The sequence below is a fragment of the Indicator indicator genome, chromosome 3 (genome assembly GCF_027791375.1).
Source record: "Indicator indicator isolate 239-I01 chromosome 3, UM_Iind_1.1, whole genome shotgun sequence".
Classification (NCBI taxonomy): Eukaryota; Metazoa; Chordata; class Aves; order Piciformes; family Indicatoridae; genus Indicator; species Indicator indicator.
This window is the reverse complement of record NC_072012.1, coordinates 16898991-16917700: the sequence shown is the minus strand read 5'-3', so window position 1 is coordinate 16917700 and position 18710 is coordinate 16898991. Positions and strand designations below refer to the sequence as shown.

Sequence of the window (18710 nt, the reverse complement as noted above, 5' to 3'; positions counted from 1 at the left end):
ATTTAGACTTGGAGATTTTTTTCTGATGAATGTCAAATACTCTGCAGCAGCAGCCTTCACCAGCAAATCTAAATTGTGCAGCTTAAATGAAGGCCTGCTTTCCAATTTATTCACTAACTTTACTTTTTGTCCAGAATCAGAGGGGAAAAAAATTAACTCACTCTGCCTACAAAAAGGCTTTTGAAAATAGTAATGCTGCAGTGATTGGAAACACAGCTCTATTCCCATTGCATCTGACAGGTACCACCTTGTTTGCCATGAAGACATATAAAAAAAGATATTCCTCCAATTGCTTTAATTGTTTTTTGAACGTGTTTCAAAAAGCTTATCACTTCAGGGTCACTGCAGCTATTCTCCAGGCTGACTTCAGCTACTGAACTGATTTTCAAGAGGCACAAACATTGTTAAGACATTAAAAATGTCATTAACAGATAAGCAACACATCTCTAATGCTCCAGATGTATCTTTGAGGCAACACCACATTGTCAAATCACTGGAGGGCTCTTCAGGACAGTATAAATTCTATTCACTGCTCTGCAAATCCCACTCTGTTGGCAGCCTGAAGATAAAACTACTGTTATTTTCTGAATCTCACTTAGAACTTGAACTGCACAGGAGAAGAAAACTGCCTCACAGATTTACAGTTCCTTACAGTTGAATTCCTAATGTCCATCCATCGCAAAACTCATCAGGAGTTGAGTTCAGAGACACTTCTGAAAGCTCTTTCTGCTGTGCTGGGATTCCCAGCACACTGAAATATAAGAAGGTTCAGAAAACAAAATGCATTTTAGGGAGGTTTGCTTGCTTGTCCCATTTCTAGTGTTTTTGAGGTGTGGCTCTCTACCTCTTTATGAAGTCAGTGGTATTTTTAGGAAAAGGAGCAGAAGTGTGTCCCACACAAAGCATCATCTGCAAAACACGAGCATTGCAGCTGAGTTCCCAACATACTTAGATACTAGAGGGGAGAATCTTGCCATATTACCATGACAAAAACACTTACATGGTACATTTTGAACATCTCACATAGCAAGCTTTAATTAGTTAGAACTCAAAGTGACTTACAAAGTAGGTCAGTGACTGTTTGACAGATGGGGAAACCAGGCCAGCGAGGTGCTGCAACTTCTCCAAGGTCATAAAAAGGCCAGAGGCACAGTCAAAACCAAACACAAGTCTTCTGAATCATCATCTAGCACTTTTCCACCCAATAGATGCCTCATCTCCAAAGCTCATGATTTTACGAATTCCTATTCCCAAGAGAGTATCAATATGAGGGAACCAATACCAGTTCAGTACTGAATATCAGTAGTGAGAGAACAGCAACAGCAAGGACACTGACCCAAAGAAACTGGTTATCACAGTGAAAAGACAACCTGTGTTTTTGCAATTACCTTCATATGAGTTCTAACACATATGGCCAACCAGGAAGTTTTCTACTGAATCCTGCCCATAGGAAGTACCACAAAGACAACTCCAGTTGAAGGACAATCCAACCCTGCTGGGACACCAGATATTTCAGACCAGTGACCCACTTCTATTAAAACACTAAGCATGCCCATCTCCCTGTCTTCAATGGTATTTGGAGGACTCATTTCCCTGCATGATCCCACTTCTCCCTGTTGCCACTACATGTGAGTGGTACAGAGAGAGGTAAAGGCTTCATAAGCATCTCAAAATTGGTTTAACACTGTCTCATTAACATTAAAAGCCAGCTCTCACTGTTTTTACTGGGAGCAGAGTTAGGCCACTACAGATAAATCGTGACCCATATACTTTTTGACACTTGCTCATACTTGTCATGACCAGAGACAGAGTGCTGGGAAATGGAATTTCCATTGCATTTCACAGTTTAGACACAGATATGGCAACTGCTGAGGATGAAGAACTAAACCAAACATGACAGTGGGCTACATGAAAAGGAGGATTTTGTTCTACATTCTCAAGAAGCAGCACTTATTTTTCCAGTTGCATCCTCAGCACACATCTCATCCAGTGCCTGTGCAGTACTGCTTCGGCCACCAAAAGCTTCATATCACAACATGCTTGGCTATGCTAAAAGCTGACAAGAAGCCCATCAACTTACAGATAAACTAAATGATTTTAAAGATGACATATCTTGATTTATCTTGTTAGATCAAGTTTCATGTCAAAGCTTCAGGCAAATCTAAAAGTTTAGTTCACATTGCTCCATGATCAAGGGCAGCCAAATTTGAACCCAAAGGCTGCTTTTCTCCTAGTCTGGGAGCTCTGACACCTTGATAGACACACCAATAAATTAAGAGAGGCCAACATGGACACAGGGCTCAATTCTTGCCTGAAAGGTGCCTTTAGGAATAAATTCTGTTAATATAGATATTAAATTATTTATTAAAAAAAATCAACATAATAGCTTGCTGAAACTCTACAATCTTTCTTTATAGACAATGATACGCACAAGCATTCAGCAAGAGCCACAGCAGAAACAGAAGCCAGCAGATGGTATTATCCTGAACAAACTCAATTAAGGACATTTACAATATGTCAAAAGTGCAGCTACAAAGACAAAGTGTAGACCTGTACATCTGTTTCTTAATGAAGCCATGAGTATTTGACAGGCAACAAACCACAAGTTAAAGGCTGCAGCAACACCAAAAATAGATAAGAAAATACTGTACATATTCAGATTCTTCAGCAGTCACCAGAATATACAAGATGTTGAGCAGGAACGGAGTAACCATACACTGGAAGTCCATATGTCATGCATAAATGTAGCAAAAATATAAGCATATGATCTTTCAGTATCATAGATTTTGTAAGGACTGTGGTTTGTACAGAAATTATAGTAATGGGAGTCGTGTGGCAAAGATAAGAAATAGGATTCTCTTCTATGACAGAGTCCTCTGGGATATTTGAAAGGTGGCTGGGAATCCTGTCACCTCGTCTGGTATAAAATCTGCTCACAATTCCCTAAAATCTGTTTACAACATCTCTGTTGAGAACCTGGTGACATACAAAGTTAAAGACACAGTAAGATAGGCAGCAAGGTACTTCAATGGCATGTTGTAGGCTATATAAAATATAAATGGACTGAGGGAATCCCAGGGTTATTTGCACAGGGAACAAAAGCCTTACATCTGTGAGCTCTCCTTGGAGAAGGTGGGAAATGAAAGATGGAGATGGGGAAAAGATAGAAGAACAGGGAAGATAAAGGAAAAAAATAATTTCTTCTGTGCCATAGCTTCATGACACCACACTCAAAGTATGGGCACTTGAAAAGGGTAAGGCCAGTGAACATCTGCTGCTGAAGATAGCACTTCATCTCCACTGTGATGGTCCCTGTAACTTGTTACCCATGGTTTGCTGCAGATACTCATTGTGACTAATAGGAATGGGGCCATCTCAGTACCAGTCTGCTGCAATGTCTTGAAATGTCTGGTATTAAAACAGATGATTGTATCACCTCCATTTGGAATGCTTATTACTTTGCTCCTAGGGAACTCATACCAAGTTTCCCCTACATTTGCTGCCAAATGAATAAAATATGCAGAAAGGTTTACATTAAGGGTTAATAAAGGCTGAGGACCAGGCTTCCTTAAGAGCCAATTCTGGAGAAATTCAGCCAGAGCACTATGTGAAAAACATACTTACACTGTGTATCAGAATAATGCATCATTCATTTTCACCCAGACGACAGTCTCATTAGAGTAAGGAAGGATAAATGACAAATGATCCGGTGAATAATATCACTGTGGGCCATGTAGGACTTCATCCAAGCAGTGCCACTGAAAACAGATGACTGGGCAGGGATTGTATGAATAACAAACATACAGCTTTAAGAATTACCTTCTTGGGGGGAAAAAAAAAAAAAAAGAAAAAGCACTGTATATTTATATTTTATCTGCTTTGCAAATTGCTTTTGTCATGTTACCTTGTCAAACCATTGAACAAACTGAGTAACTGCTTAAGCAGCATTGATAGAGATGTGACAGATTATTCAAGCATTGTGATTCTTTGTTCTCATATATCTCATTAAGAAATGATGACTGGTTCCATTTACAGCTCTTAAGTTGAATTCAGTACACAAATTCAACCTAGCATCTACCAATTTTTTGTTGTTCTCAGTCAGAAATTGGTCCTGGAGAAACAGCTCTTGCAAACTATTTCAATGCAGATAGAAAGAAAAAAAAAAAAAAAGAATGCAGTTGACTTCCCTGCTGATTTATAGTGTCTATGGAATGAAAAGAAAGAAAACTTCTTGTACTTTGCATTTCTTCCCTTTCCCCACCTCCTGTTTGGAAGACTATTTTTAACTTGTATTGTTTCATTAAATAAATTCACAGTACATCCCTGCAAAGAACTGGGCTGGCAGAAGATGCAAACTGCCCCATAGGACATGTTCAGCCCCTTCCTCTTCTGTCCTAGAATTGCAACCAGTTCCTCCACAGCCTTGTAACTTTATACTGATGTTTGAAACCTGAGTGTAAGGAACATAAAATGCTGCTGTTCGAATGTGCTGATGAGTAATATAAGCTTTTCTTGATTCCAAAAGGAAAAACTCCAAGCTGTGCACATCAAAGGCAGAATTTTACAGACACTTTGCACTACTACAAATGAGTTAAGAGAAAATTAGAAGAGAAACAAGCTTGGAGTGTTTTTGCATGCTACCTTCTAACTTTAGGGAGATCTACTCAGAGCACAAAGCCAATGCATGAGGAGACCTCTAGGGAGACATTTTATAGGAACCTTCTGAAGCCAACACCTTTTTCAAATATTTTTACTACCACTCTCTTTATCTTCCATATTTTGCTTTAGCATTAAAATACCAGAATAGGGTTGCCATGTCCCTGGGCATATTGCTTAAATAACAGCAGGAAAGGGAGCTGATTTCAGAAGTTATTGTACTCACCACCACAATGCCATTAGCAGGGTGAGGTTTTAATTGACACAGCGTTGCAGGCCATAATGGTACAGCGGCAGAGGGCAACAAGCAGTTGCCATCACCCTGCAGGCAGTGGCACAGACCAGAGTTAAATGTGGTCAGTGAAGATACTTCAACCACCCCATCTGTGGAGGGGGCTATCCGAGATAGACCTCCTAACATCAAACAAGGCATTGGTTAATTCATCCTGCACTTCCTGTGGTCAAGTTTACACCCAAAAAGCTCTAACAGACTCCATCTGCTCTGCACTCCCTTAATTTACCCACGGGAAGTGTGCTTTATCTAAACACAAAGCCCTTAACTGACCTGAGGGAAGAAGCTTTGACATCTTGCAGCTGTGCACTCCCGTGAGACATGACAACACCCAACCGTGCAAGGTTTAGACAGGACATAGAAATCCATGATTTGTGTAGCAGAGGTAATGCGGATATGAAGGAGCCAAGGGAAGGGGAACATCATGTTCTTACTTCTTATGAGACTGGGCTTATCCCATTAGCTAATTGAATGAAAGGGCACCATACAGTTCTTGTTTAAATCTTAGGCAATGTGAGCACTTTCCTTCCAGTATTTCAGAGGACGTATCACAAGTGTCTCAGAGTTAGAAGGCCATGGGGGACATGAGGCATCACAGAGCAAAGACTGCATCTGAGATCCTTCCATGGTCTTTGGTCACAGACTTACCAAGGTCCAACACCATGCAGCAGCTGTGGAGTACTACCAAAGTCATTCCTCCTAAAGATGACAGGATGGGAAAAACACACTATCCCATTTCCATCACTGAAAGCAACTGCATGGTGAACAAGAGTAGAAACACAGGGCCATTAGGTGGGCTCCAGCCTTACCTCAATAGATGGAAGGACACAACAGGGCATCAGAAAAAACATCTGTCAAGAAGTCACTGTATATACAAAGGTATTTAGAAATTGCCTAAAGCCAGTTTACATCCAGGGACAACCTCCTCTTCACCACTGGAGATATACTGAATTTTGGGTTAGACACTTTATGAGAAATAATGAAGCTTACATAATGTAATCAGGCACAGCTCTCCTGTCTTCACCTAAATGTAACCCAAATATGAAGAGAAATTCAAACTACAGAATAAATTAACAATGTTCATGATACTCTTAAACAGTTTTTACCAAATGGCACAGTTCATTCTCTATGCATTTATTAACAAAGTCAAACAACATGCTGTGTGGCAAGAAACTAGCACTAGATATCACTATGCATTACCATACTATAGTATTTTTAATGTGTGGGTATATATACATTTTATATATATATATATATATACATACATGCTGACTGTATCTACTTATATGTACATAAAGGGCTCCTACACCTTCCTCATAACCATGTGGTAATGCAAGATAAAGATGTCACAGCATCACACCATCTCCAGAGCAAACACTGGCATTGAAGCTGTCAGTAACTTTAGTGGCCCTGGACTGAAAATTATGATGTTGCCTGGTGCAGTGTACAACCTATCCATGCCTATGAACTTTTGCAGCTGTATATCTCATCAACCAGCAGAGTGAGCTAACTGTTTCTAGAGTCAACTAAACTAAAAGCAGCCCATCTAAACAAGTCTTTCTTGGCATTGAATCCCGTTGCCCTGCCTTGCCCCGGACTTTTCCTTTTTGGCATTCACCTGCAGAATGAGCACGCTCTCAGCTTCAGTACTTGTTCTGTTCTCTTTCAGCAGTGCCAGAAGAGCACACATTTGCTTTGCAGACACAAATCATCTCAGATGTCACTCAGAAATCCTAGAATCACTTTATTTTCTTTCAATTAAAAATATAAGATTCAGAGGTCATTCAAAGGCCTTGGCTACAAAGCTCTCAATTTTTTTTTCAGGGTTTCTCTCTTAAGAGGATAGGATTTGTGTCCATAACGTAAATTACATGGCTACAGCCAGGAAAACTAGTCAGTAAAATTACTCAGATACACCTTAATGTACCCAAGTGCAGAACCCTGCCTGCAACCTGCGGTACCTGTATGTCCTTTGTCTGTGCTTTTCAGAACTATGGAGTTTTCAGCTTGTTTCTTGGTACATTCTCCCCCAGTGTCCTCCTTTATAAAAAGCATAAGCCATAAGTCAAATCTGTGACATGGGACATTTCCTGTCTTTCTAAGTTATTCCTCTTGTGCCCCTGTGCCTAGGTCATTTGGCCAACCAGAGTCATACCATTATTCTGATCTGTAAGTGTTTTTATCTAGGCATCTTCTCATGGTGCATCAAGGAACTTGGCTAACAAGCCACATGTAGTTTGGCTCCCTCTTCTCACCCTAAAGAAGGGCACATAAGTGCATAAGCCTTTTTGTAGAGGGTTGTGGGTTGTTTTGTTCGGTATTTTTTATGTTTGGGAGCATTTTATGTTGGGAAGGAGAGCTTATTTGCTTTGCAGTATTCAGGTTGCTATGTAATTACACAAGAGGAGGTGTCTCAAAACACCCTGGCTTGCACCCAGGGAGGGAGGTGGTGTTTTTATGATGATGATCATCAGTCCATGGAAAAGCCTAACAGTGCCAGATTTTCCCCTCAAAAAAAATGTTGTGCCTCTTGAACAAATTAATTACACCCCTTCGGCAAGAAATCCCATTAGTGCTAAGGTGTGAGGCTGAGGACGATCCCAGAGCTTTAGGTATCTTTAAGATATCTCAAGTCCTAGCTACAAAACGTAAAACGTCCTGAAGTAAAAGACAAAGGTGTGAATTTGTTCAGGTACTCTGCAAGCACACAGGCTAGGGAGCATGCAGTAAGTTAATAGGTTCACAGCATCTTCCTTCTGCCATTGACATCAAGCATGCTGCTGTGCATGAAATTTCCAAAACGTTGCAGGCTTCATGGCTGGGCATATTGTACTAATTCACTTATGCTGAGAGGCAGGAGAAGGCAAGAGCGAGCAGTGGGAGGAAATCTCCAAGCCAACTCAATATAACAATGAAGGATTATTCAGGGATGCTCCAGCAGCCTCTCTCAACTACAGCTGAATTTCATTACTAACCTGTACCTTTCCCAGAGGAGTTTTCCACATGGCTGCAAAACCTTTAAGTGCTCTTCTTCCCCCCCCCCCCCCCAAAAACCCACCACCACAGCTCTCTTCTGCGTTGCTTGGAGTTTTCTACATCTTTTTGCTTTTTCCACAGTTTTTCATCTAATAGCTTCCCTCAATTCAGCCCTTGCCCATCACAGTGGGGATGGCCAGGCCACAGTTAATGAGCTGAGGTTGGACTCAACCATCTCCAGAGGTCCCTTCCAACCCCTACTACTCTGTGATTCTACCATTCTGAGTTGGGTTGGTAAGCGGAAGCCTGATTGAAGCCTGGTTCCTTGAATTATTTAAGTCAGGATGTCAGGTTGGGATTCTGCTGGGAGCAATCCCACATTGCCAAGAACAGCCTGGTCTGCTCCAGCTCTTTATAGCTCTGGGAAGACCTCAATTCATCTAAGCATCTGTGAAACAACACAGCAATAAGGTGCCCATGCATACAGACAGCACTTTTTGGTGCTGACACAGTGCCCACTATTAAAAGAAGCAGGACAATCTACTGCATAAGGCTGGGGTTAAGATTCAGGCTCAGCTCTGGCTTTACTAGTGACACGGTTTCTCATCTCTAACAAAACAGTGTTAGCGTTTTTGTTGTATTTATTTAGATTATAAGTTCTTCTGGGTACAGTCTTTTACTCTGGTGTTCATAATTTTCTTACCTCAACAGTGTCTGATCTCATTTAAGGCCAACAAAAGGCAATGCAATAAAACCTTTGCATATTTGAGAGCCTTCAAATTTCACTTGCTAGTGTCCAACCCTCAAATACCTTTTTTTTCAGCTTTTGCAAATCTTTACATTTAAGCACAAGCAGTTACACTGTTTTGTTGTGTACTACCCTCAAAACCCCATCCATTTCTGCAACCAGCAGCACTGCTGGTGGAAGCAAGGCAGCCACATTTCTCAAGGGCACGTGGCTCCAGGTTGGGTGGCAAGTTTAAACACACTGCTCAGACCAAACACACAAACATCACAGAATGATTATGCAGCGCTAGGTTGCACTGTCTTAAGGAAGACACCTGTCACATCTGAGGGACCCTAGGAAGAAAGCTTCCTAGGAAGACCTGCAAGCCTTCATACCCCACCACTGATGAACAAGTACAGTATTACTCTCCTTACTCTCCAAACTGATACACCAAGCCTCACCAAAACAAACACAGAGGTTCAGGACTCCCAGGCCTCAAACTTTCTCTGGGTTCTAACCCTGCTCCATTCCCATCAGCCACAGAAGAAATCTCTAGGTCCTCTGTACTCTGACAACTGAGAATTGGATCTAATTTCCAAATTTTGAGTGCTGAGGTATGACAGAACATACTTTAAAATAATGTAAATTAAGGAGAGCATTAAGATGCAGGCAATGAGAAAAATACATGTTGAGCAGAAAGTGTGTAAAAGCAAAGGGTTAAGAGAAGAGATGCCACAGTGTTGCACTTTATTGATGCTGATGGTAAATGCTCATGGTAATTTGCATTGTTAAAAGCACCTCCCTTTCATTCCTCCTGGAAACTGTAAGTAGACTGAAACTGTTTAGCTTATCTCCAGTTGGGAATATAAGATAAAACAAAAATCAATACATGCTTCTTCCTCTTTCTCCTCCTAAAACAGGTATTTTAAGAACTATCTTCACGGCTATGTAAACCTCTTGTCCAAAAATGTTTATGATTTAAGTATGACCTACGATACTGCCCAGGAAAAAGAGCATGTAAAATTAGATCTACTGTTATAGAGGATCTGCAGTCCTGTGCTCAGCTGTTCTACACACAGATCAGATCCAAAAGAGAGCTTCCCAGTAGATTTTTCTTAGCATGTCCAGTGTTTAAATAAATAAATAATACATGACCTTTGAAAAGCTTTTCATCTCAGCCAAAACCCAAATCTGCTAAAGAGTACTATTTTAATTTAACCTCATACAATCTGCTGGGTAACTCTGGCATAGACTTCCATACACAGCTTTCAACACAAAAATATCAGTGAAGGGCCTTGAAAAGTTTATTAACAATCTGTTATTTATAGTGTTATTTTTTAGAAATTATTGACACACAACATTCAGAGCAAAATTAGAGCAACTGCCAAGTCAGAAAACAACAAAAAAAAGAGTCATCAGTGTTAAGATTTGCTATAAAGGTTTTAAGGAACAGCATGATTTCTAGAAAGAAGAAATATTCTGACTGCTAAGCTATTTGTCATTCAAGGGCAGACCATTCACAGACATATGTTTGCAAATTATTGTTATTGTTGTTAATTAGTATTTACAGAGAAGCACTGAAATGTAAGGTGGTTGGAATTCCAATGAAAATGACAGATTGCTGCCCCGAGGAACTTTTTATCCCGCCTTTGACTTATTACCTATTTACTAACATTACTTGTTTAGTTCCAACTTGGTTTTCATGGACCTAAAATGTCTAGAAAATTAGGTCCTATTAAGTAATCATGAATATAAACTATGACTCACCAGTTAAGTGAATACCATTACTGGCAATAAATTCAGAATCCTGTTACTGTTATTGTCAAACAAACCAAAACAATACAACTTGATTCAATATTAATTGTATCCTTGGTTGCTTCAAAGGATTAAATAACTCTGGCTAATATTCTGCATGCAGTCAGGAGAATTGTGCATGAAGGGCAACAAAAATAATTGAGATCAGTCACCAAGGTAGAGAGAAAAGGAGATAAAAAATAAGGAAAGAAGACATAAAAAGTTATTTCAGCTCCTCAGTGAAAGCAGATGGAAGGTGAAGGAAGCAGACAGGCTGCTCCAGATGGCAGGAGCGGCAGCGAAGAAGGCTCTCACACCCACTGTGTTGTGGCTGTGATGGGAAGATTAGACTTCTGGTTAAAGGATTACTACAGGACTCTAAAAAGTTGGGTTCAGCTCTATCCACTACCTCTCCACCAAATCTTCAGATCCTCTGGGATTTGCTTGTGGCAAGCTTTGGGATGTCAGCTACCTCTACAGCTGACAAAAACACCACTATTTTTACACATGCTTTGCCCTCAGCTCACATCCACACAAAGAGCAGCTGTGAACTCAGTATTTGTTACATTCACAGAACCCCAGAATGTTTTGAGTTGGTTGGGACCTTTAAAAGTCACCTAGTCCAAATCACCTGCAATGAGCAGGGACATCTTCAACCACATCAGGTTTCTCACAGCCCCATCCAGCCCGACCTTGATTGTTTCCAGGGTTGGGACTTGTACCACCTCTCTGGGCAACCAGTGCCAGTGTTTCATCATCATCATTGTTTAAAAAAATAAAAAAAATTAAAAATTCTTTCTTAGATTTAGTCTAAATCTCCTCTCTTTCAGTTTAAAACTGTCACAGGGTCTGCTGTTTAGGGTCAGCTGAAAAGATTCTCCCCATACTGAGGTCCTGAATAGTAACATGAGTTTTGGCCTAGGCAAGGATCCCATTTTTCTAAGCCCTGTGCAAAACAATAGGGGGGAAAAAAGCCCAAATATCCTATTTCAACCCTACCCAGACATCTTACTGTCAACTTGCCAAGCACACCTCTTGGTTGCAGAGGTATGCAGGTGAGCAAGCATCCTCAGGTAGCAACGACCTCAGACACTGCAAAGATGTACTTGAAAGAGAACAGCCATGGAAAAAGAGACAAAGCAAGGCAAAGAGAGGTAAGGCGTCAAAACTGGGAGAAAATAAGGCTCATGAAGGAAGCGTTAGTGCATATGTGAGCTGACAATACAGCAGATGGGTAAAAATATAACTTTGGAAACTCCCAAAAAGCCATGCGAGTTTTCGAAACCCTACTTTTAGCCAATGAAAGAAAATTGACCTTTGTACTACAGGGTCACCCCAAACAAGCACTGTCCAAAATGCACCCATGAACTATGCATAGAAGAGCTGTCAAAAATCCCTTCTCACCAGTGGCTGTAGATTTATTTTTTCCCAGTCCTCTCTCCATCACCCTTTAAATCCACTGATCATATAGCTTTTATTTCCCCCCCCCTATTTCAATCCCAGCTGAATGCTCAAACCTGTCATTTTCTGTAACTGTTCAAAGGACCCAAACAATTTACATTACAAGACACTACAATTCACACTGCAGATAGTAAGGACTCCAAGAGCACACTGGGTAGTAAACTATGCCATATGATAGCAAACAGGATTACGTAGTTTAAAACAAATATGCCACCTTAAAGGAATTCTAACAGTATTTTTTCTGCTTGGCCTACATAGAGAGCACAAGCTCAGACATCTGAGTTGTTTCACAGCATTAAGTTAAACATTAATACCTGGGCCTCAGCTTTCACTCCTCTTCCCACAGATGTTAGAGAAGTGCAGTAGGTACCATGCACCTCTTACCAAGAATTATTCCTAACTCCACATGGTTTTGATGGCAAGATTCTCAGTTACAGATCTTGAGGTCAGAAATTAACCTGAAACATCTTCCTCCATAAAGAGGGACAAAAGGCTCTTTCCTGGTGACTCCTGCATGAAACTTGAGAGCTTTCAGTTGGCAAGAGGATTTCTCCCAGCAAATCATCCCAGAGGAGATGCTCTGGCAAGGGGGTTGGACTTGATCTTTCAAGGTCCTTTCCAACCCCTAATATTCTGTGATTCTGTGAGACAGGAACCACTTGCCTCCATAGTCTGCCCCAGTGGTTCATCAATCCTCCCCATGAAAATATGTGCCTTAACTTCTGCCCTTTTGGACATTGTATTTTCTATCCTGGAGATATTTCTTTTGTGAAATGTTTCTTTAATGTCATTTAAAAAAAAAAAAAGAAAATACTGAACTGAGAGAAAGATGAAACAGTCTAACAGACCCACTGCTGCTTGCTGAGGTGTCCTGAGAGAAAGGCAGAAATTGCTGGTAACGTCATGGAACGTGAAAACCACATAAAATCTCCAATCTTCACGGGAAGAGGAATCTTCAGAGGAATACCAACATGTTTCTTTATGTCTTGAGAAATTCCAAAATCAGAAGGGAAAAAAAAGCACTTGAGCAACCTGCATGGTGTTTGAAGTTAAACAGCTAAAGAGTGATGATGTGCTGAATCCAACACAACAGCTTTTTGACATGCGGTTGATGAGAAGGGAAGATCTTTGACCAGAGAAAAACAGATCTTGAGCCTAGTGATGCCTCCCAGCACCTCCTCTGTACAGAGCAACTCAAATGCATGGGGCACTTTTGCCAGAACCTGTCCTTACAGGGCAGTCAGTTGAGGCACATCACCTCCATTAGCCTTGTTCTCCATGAAGGTCTGAGCAATCAAGAACAGATGAGCATAAGGCAGACCAGCTCATGAAAAGCCTGAGTGTCAGGTGAGATTGTATGCAGAGGAAGATACCATGGAGGATATGAGAGGCCAAAAACATTGTAGACAGCACATAAGAGTTTGTGATAATGTACACGTGAAAGAAAGAAAATGGATGTGAGAACAGGACATGGAGTGACTTCATTTCCCAGCATGAACAAGCACGTATGGCTGTATAGAAGAGTTATGAAGAGAGCCAAGAACCCATCAAATGGCTTAAGAGTATGGAAGAGACACAAAACAGAAAAACAGAACCACCTATAGGTTTTCTCTGTCTTGTATTTTAAGAAAGTACTGGACACACAACTGAAGCATATTTATGTTCCCATCTGGCTTTTACTTTGTTATGGCTATATCCATGCAACTCCCTGTGTTATCATTACTATGCTTTCAGGCATCTATCACATCATATTTAAGTGCAGCATCAATATCTCCATAGTTACTAAGCTTGATACTTTCTAAATATTATAACTTCATCATAACTCCAATGTCAATAAGGCCTAATAACAGACATCTTAGAAATGCAAGGCTGGTCTGATTAGGCAGATCAAGTGATTGGAGGCTTTCCTCTTTGGCTGGTGGATGACATGGTGTATCTTATTACTTCTTAGAATCTCAAAATCTGTGTTTAAAAATGCCTTAGACATAAAATCATTTTTATATGGAGAAAAAAATTATATTTCAGTGATCATCTTATCAGATTATTTTAACAGATCTTTTTATCAGATTCCTGCTGTTGTTAAGCTTTACATCTTTCAAGGGCTGAGGCAGAAATCCCCCTCTTCAGGCAGGCCTGTGAATTGAGTAGAGCTACTATAGGAGAACTTGTGAAAAGTAAAAATGATGAGCAATTAGTCGTATCCTCTTCTTTCCTTAAGCCTACCCATCTTAACTTGGAAGGAACTCCAAATTTCATCAGTTGAGCATCTGGCCTGCTGCTGTGATTTTACTTTACTCTTAATTTTACTCTGTATTTCTTCCTAGCTACTTTCTCAGGATCTGTAATTTCACCTTCAATGGCTCACTAGTAAACAGGCCCAGTTTCAAGAAGAGGTGCCCACTGACTCTAAATATCCAGGGCATGGTTCACTGCCATGTTACCACACTCTGACATGGAACAGCACCATCAAACTTAAGCAGATCAAAAATGGAACAGGACCATAATATGTATTTTGTATATAATAATACATTACATTATAGCTATGAGGAGTGGCTGAGGGAACCAGTATTGTTTAGTCTGGAGAAGAGAAGTCTAAGGGAAGATTTTCTTGCTCTCTACAGCTACCTGAAAGGAGGTTGGAGTGAGGCTGGCATTGGTCTCTTCTTCCAGGTAACTAGTAATAGGATGAGAGAAAATGGGTTTAAGTTGTGCCAGGGGAGGTTTAGATTGGATATTAGGAAAAATTTCTTTACTGAGGGAATGATGAGGCATTGGAACAGGCTGCCCAGGAAGGTGGTGGAGTTGCCATCCCTGGAAGTGTTCAAGTGTGTCGATGCTTCAGGCTATAGTTCAGCAGTCATGGTAGTCAGGTTATGGTTGGACTTAATGACTGTAAAGGTCTTTTCCAGCCTTAGTGATTCTATGATTATATATTATCATCTATAATATACTGTAGAACACATAATATATTTTATCTTCTATTTATATTCTATTTTTTTAATTAACATTACCAATATATTTGTTCATGCTCTGGTACCCAGGAGGCTGAAGCCACAAACTAAGACTGGTCATCCTTAGGGACTTACTGCATCAATACAGAAGAGGTTAAATACAGGTTTGGGTACCAGGTGAACCAGCCACTGTAGCATTGGTAACATCTTCAGGAAAACGCTGCTGCCAAACAGCGCTGACAAAGCAAACAATACAGACCTCAGCCACTAAAGAAAGTAATTCTTCAGGTGGAAAAGGCTACTCTCTTATATCCAGAGGTGATGTCAAATTCAAGATGCCTATTTCAGTATCAGTGTGGCTGGACATGATTTACAGGGACATGTAAATAATTAATTCCAGCTCTGGAAAAGAGAGCTGGCTACTCATTAGAGAGGTTCCTTGAAGACCAAATGATATAATGATTAACTGAGTAAGGATCTTTCTAGTAATTCCAGCAATTTCAGCTCTCCCATGTTAAAGATCTGCTGAAAAGCTTTATTCAGATGAAAGAATTCCTTCACAGAACAAATCATGAATACGGTATACAGGCAGATTAACATTCACAAATCAATGCACTTCAAATAAAATACGTTTTTAAGGTTTCTCTTTCACTTTCTTCCCTGATTTGGGGGTTTAATGCTTTTCTTTCTCCAACCAATTTTACCACAGACATGTAAGACTGCTGTAACAAAAAGGGCTGCTTTTCTGGTGAAAGTGCTTTTAGCACTTCGATATCCTGAAATGGAAGGTGACAGAGAAATGCAAAATACAGCTACTACACTAAACCAGTCATTGCATCTGACACAAGAAGTTTGTAAAACCAAGCCCATCCATGCTAAAGAAAAATCTATTAGGTGGCGGTATCAACCAATAGATGTCCAGCACAGTTCAGCATTACAGTAGTACAAGAGGCAAGAGGCATCAAAGCAGATTTTTGTAGTTGCTAAAAAAAAAAAAAAAGAGAAAAAGCATTTTGGTCCAGATGCTTTAAAAAGTATTTACATTTTTGCTTAACTCCTGCTTAAGTACTTGCCTGTCAATAACTAAGAATGTGTCCCATTAATTGGACTCCTGCATCCTGTGTATCTGCCCCTCACTGCTGTCAGTGGGACTGGAACAAGTACTTTCATAACTTGCACAGTGATGGCCTAAATTTTTTTTGAAGTTTCACACCCTGGTAAGTCACACCAGAGCTGGTAGGAACTGCAGGTTCTGTGCTGGTGGGTGGGCAAGGACAGAACCAAAACTCAGATTCAGATCTTCTAATGATCAGCCTGCTCTCCAGAACTAAGGAATGCACAACCAGAGGTAACCAATGTGTAGGCTGTTAAAGGCACATAACAATCAATGTGGTTTATGTTTGTAAAAGAAAATAGCTCTCTTTTCTTTATACAGGCCCGGGTTTCTAATTCAGGCATTTTAGTTTTCAAAAAACTTTCAAGATTGACTGTTACATTAAACTTCACTCCTTCCATTCTCATCAGAAAGGACTTATTAACCAAACTGTGAGGCTAAGAGAGTGGTTAATAGTTTGAGACACTAATTGGCCACAGATAATGAATTTAATTTGCAACAGCCCTGCTAATATGCATAACTATTAACTCTGACCAACTTTACCTTCCTTGGGACCCACACCTGTTCCAATTAACTTCAGTGGAATAGGGATCAAGGCTACAGCGTTAACTCTTTCTGGACCTCTTCAGTGGCACAAATTAACTCTCACAGAGGGCTTCATATACAACAACCAGGAAGATTATAAAGATGTATAATAAAAACTGAAGCAAACTGTCCTACTGCTTTAACAAATCTCTTAGCATTAAGACTTTCTTCCCAAACAGCTCAAGAAGGAAAACAAACACATAAGGTGACAAGCAGAGACATGTCTCTCCCAGATGAAATTCCAGCAGCAAAAATTCAATGAAGGCAATGAGAATACACCATAACACTTAGTTCTTATGCTGTACTTCGCTGCTTCAAGGACCTGGACAGACATTAATTTGATTTGCTAGGTCAGTGTTTTTCTGATGCCTACCTGCTCATCACAACAGAGTCGAGTGGCCCACCTCCATATTAAATGACCAGTGTGATCTTTATTCGTAGTTTGCTTATAGGAAACCCGTGACTCTCTGAACCAGAAATAGTCTGTTTATAGAGCCCTCCCTTGGAAGCTGACAGAAACTGAAATAATACAGTCAAAACTTATTAATCCATATTTTGGAAATGTCACACTTGGGATTAACGACTCTTCGTTTTGAGACATGCTTAAAGATGCAATTAAAGCAGGGAGGACAGAGCCACCAAGAGCACTCCCAATACAAATGGACTTTAATTACAACCTATATACACACAGCAGCCCATATGCTGACTTCCTTCAGCACTTCCCCTACCTCTACGATATCCTACACGCAAAAATTGGTTTTAACAAAAATAAAAGTCTCTGCTCAGCCAAAAAAGGTATCAGCCTGCATACCTTACACCATCTGCGCATGTTTATTCTCAGCCTTCTGATAAAAAAAACAACCAAACTCCAACGTTTTACTAATCTTTATGCCCCGCCACTATAAATAACAGAAATAAACCCCAACAACAGTTAAGCATCGCAGCTAAAACACCTCCAATCCACTCCGGTTATTTCTCCTCGTCTCTCCCTGAATAGACACAGCCATCGGCTTTAGGGGGAAGCATGCAAGTCAGACCGCATTTATTTACAGTTGTGCTACACCACGAGAAAGCCTTCCCCTGTCTTCTCACCGTAGGAATATTTTAAAACACTTTCGCCCCTTTTTTCCCTCTTTTTTCGGGGGGAGGGGAGGGGGCACGACAGACAGGGACATCGACTGAATTTAATAGATATAACTCCCCTAATTATATTTTTCTCCATGCGCCCAGATCGTCCCGACTTCTTGCTTGGATGAGTGGAGCACGAAGCAGCACCCCTGACTGCACACGAAATTACACCCACACATGCACCCACCCGTGTGGCAATCCGCGCATCCCCGCGGGGATGGGACATCACCACTATCCCTACCTCCCCCAACCTCGCACTCGCTCCCCTCCACCTACGTTCCCAGCGTCTCCTTGAACTCGAAGATCTTCTTGATGTCCTCCGCCTGCTTCTTCCATGAGCCTCCACCGTCCCCGTTCTCCCGGGCCATGGCCACGGCGCGCAGCCCCGCGGATGCCGGGCCAGGCGGCACCGAGCCGCTGTGCGGCTTTTGCTTTCTCTTCTGCCGCGGCAGCAGCAGCGGCGGCGGCGGCTGCTGCTGCTGTTGTTTCTTCTTCTTCTTCTTCCTCCTTCTTCCTCTCCCCTTCCTCCTCCTCCTCTTTCTTCTCCCTTTCCTCCTCACACTTCCTGCCCGCCGCTGCTTTTATTTCCTCCGCGCTCCGGGGGGCTCCGCGAGTGTCACTTTTCCTGGGCTATTTCCTCCCAACTTTCTCTGCTACCTCCCCCCCGCCCCGGCTCTTTCCCTCCTCTCCTCTCCTCTCCCCTCCTCCGCGCCCCCCTCCCCTCCTCGCGAAATCCCTCTCGGGGCTGTCCCGTCCCTCCCTCTCTCCTCCTCCGCTGTCCCGCGCAGCAGCTGCGCGCGCCCAAGCCTTGAGGTCACTTTGGTCCCTGACAGACCACCGCGCGACACCGCGCGCAAAAGTCCCCTTTTTTGTTCTTTTTTCTTGTTTGGGTTGCTATTCTGTTGTTCCCCTTTTTGGAAGGATGTCACTATTTCTCTTCCCTCCCCTAATCCCACCCGTGCGGGGCCCCGTGGGATGCTCAGCCCTTCGGGCGCGGCGCGGTGCGGCGCGGCTGTGCGCGGTTGT

General features: G+C 41.5%; 1 protein-coding gene across 1 annotated transcript in view; it reads right to left on the bottom strand.

The window, feature by feature from the left end:
* CAMK1D (calcium/calmodulin dependent protein kinase ID) overlaps positions 1-18052 on the bottom strand; it is a 218190-nt gene extending 200138 nt beyond the window's left edge. Inside the window, exon 1 of the mRNA XM_054399522.1 lies at positions 17961-18052. Within this exon, the coding sequence (XP_054255497.1) occupies positions 17961-18052 (92 nt within the window). The remainder of the gene's footprint in view (positions 1-17960) is intronic.
* Positions 18053-18710: the final 658 nt, after the last annotated feature.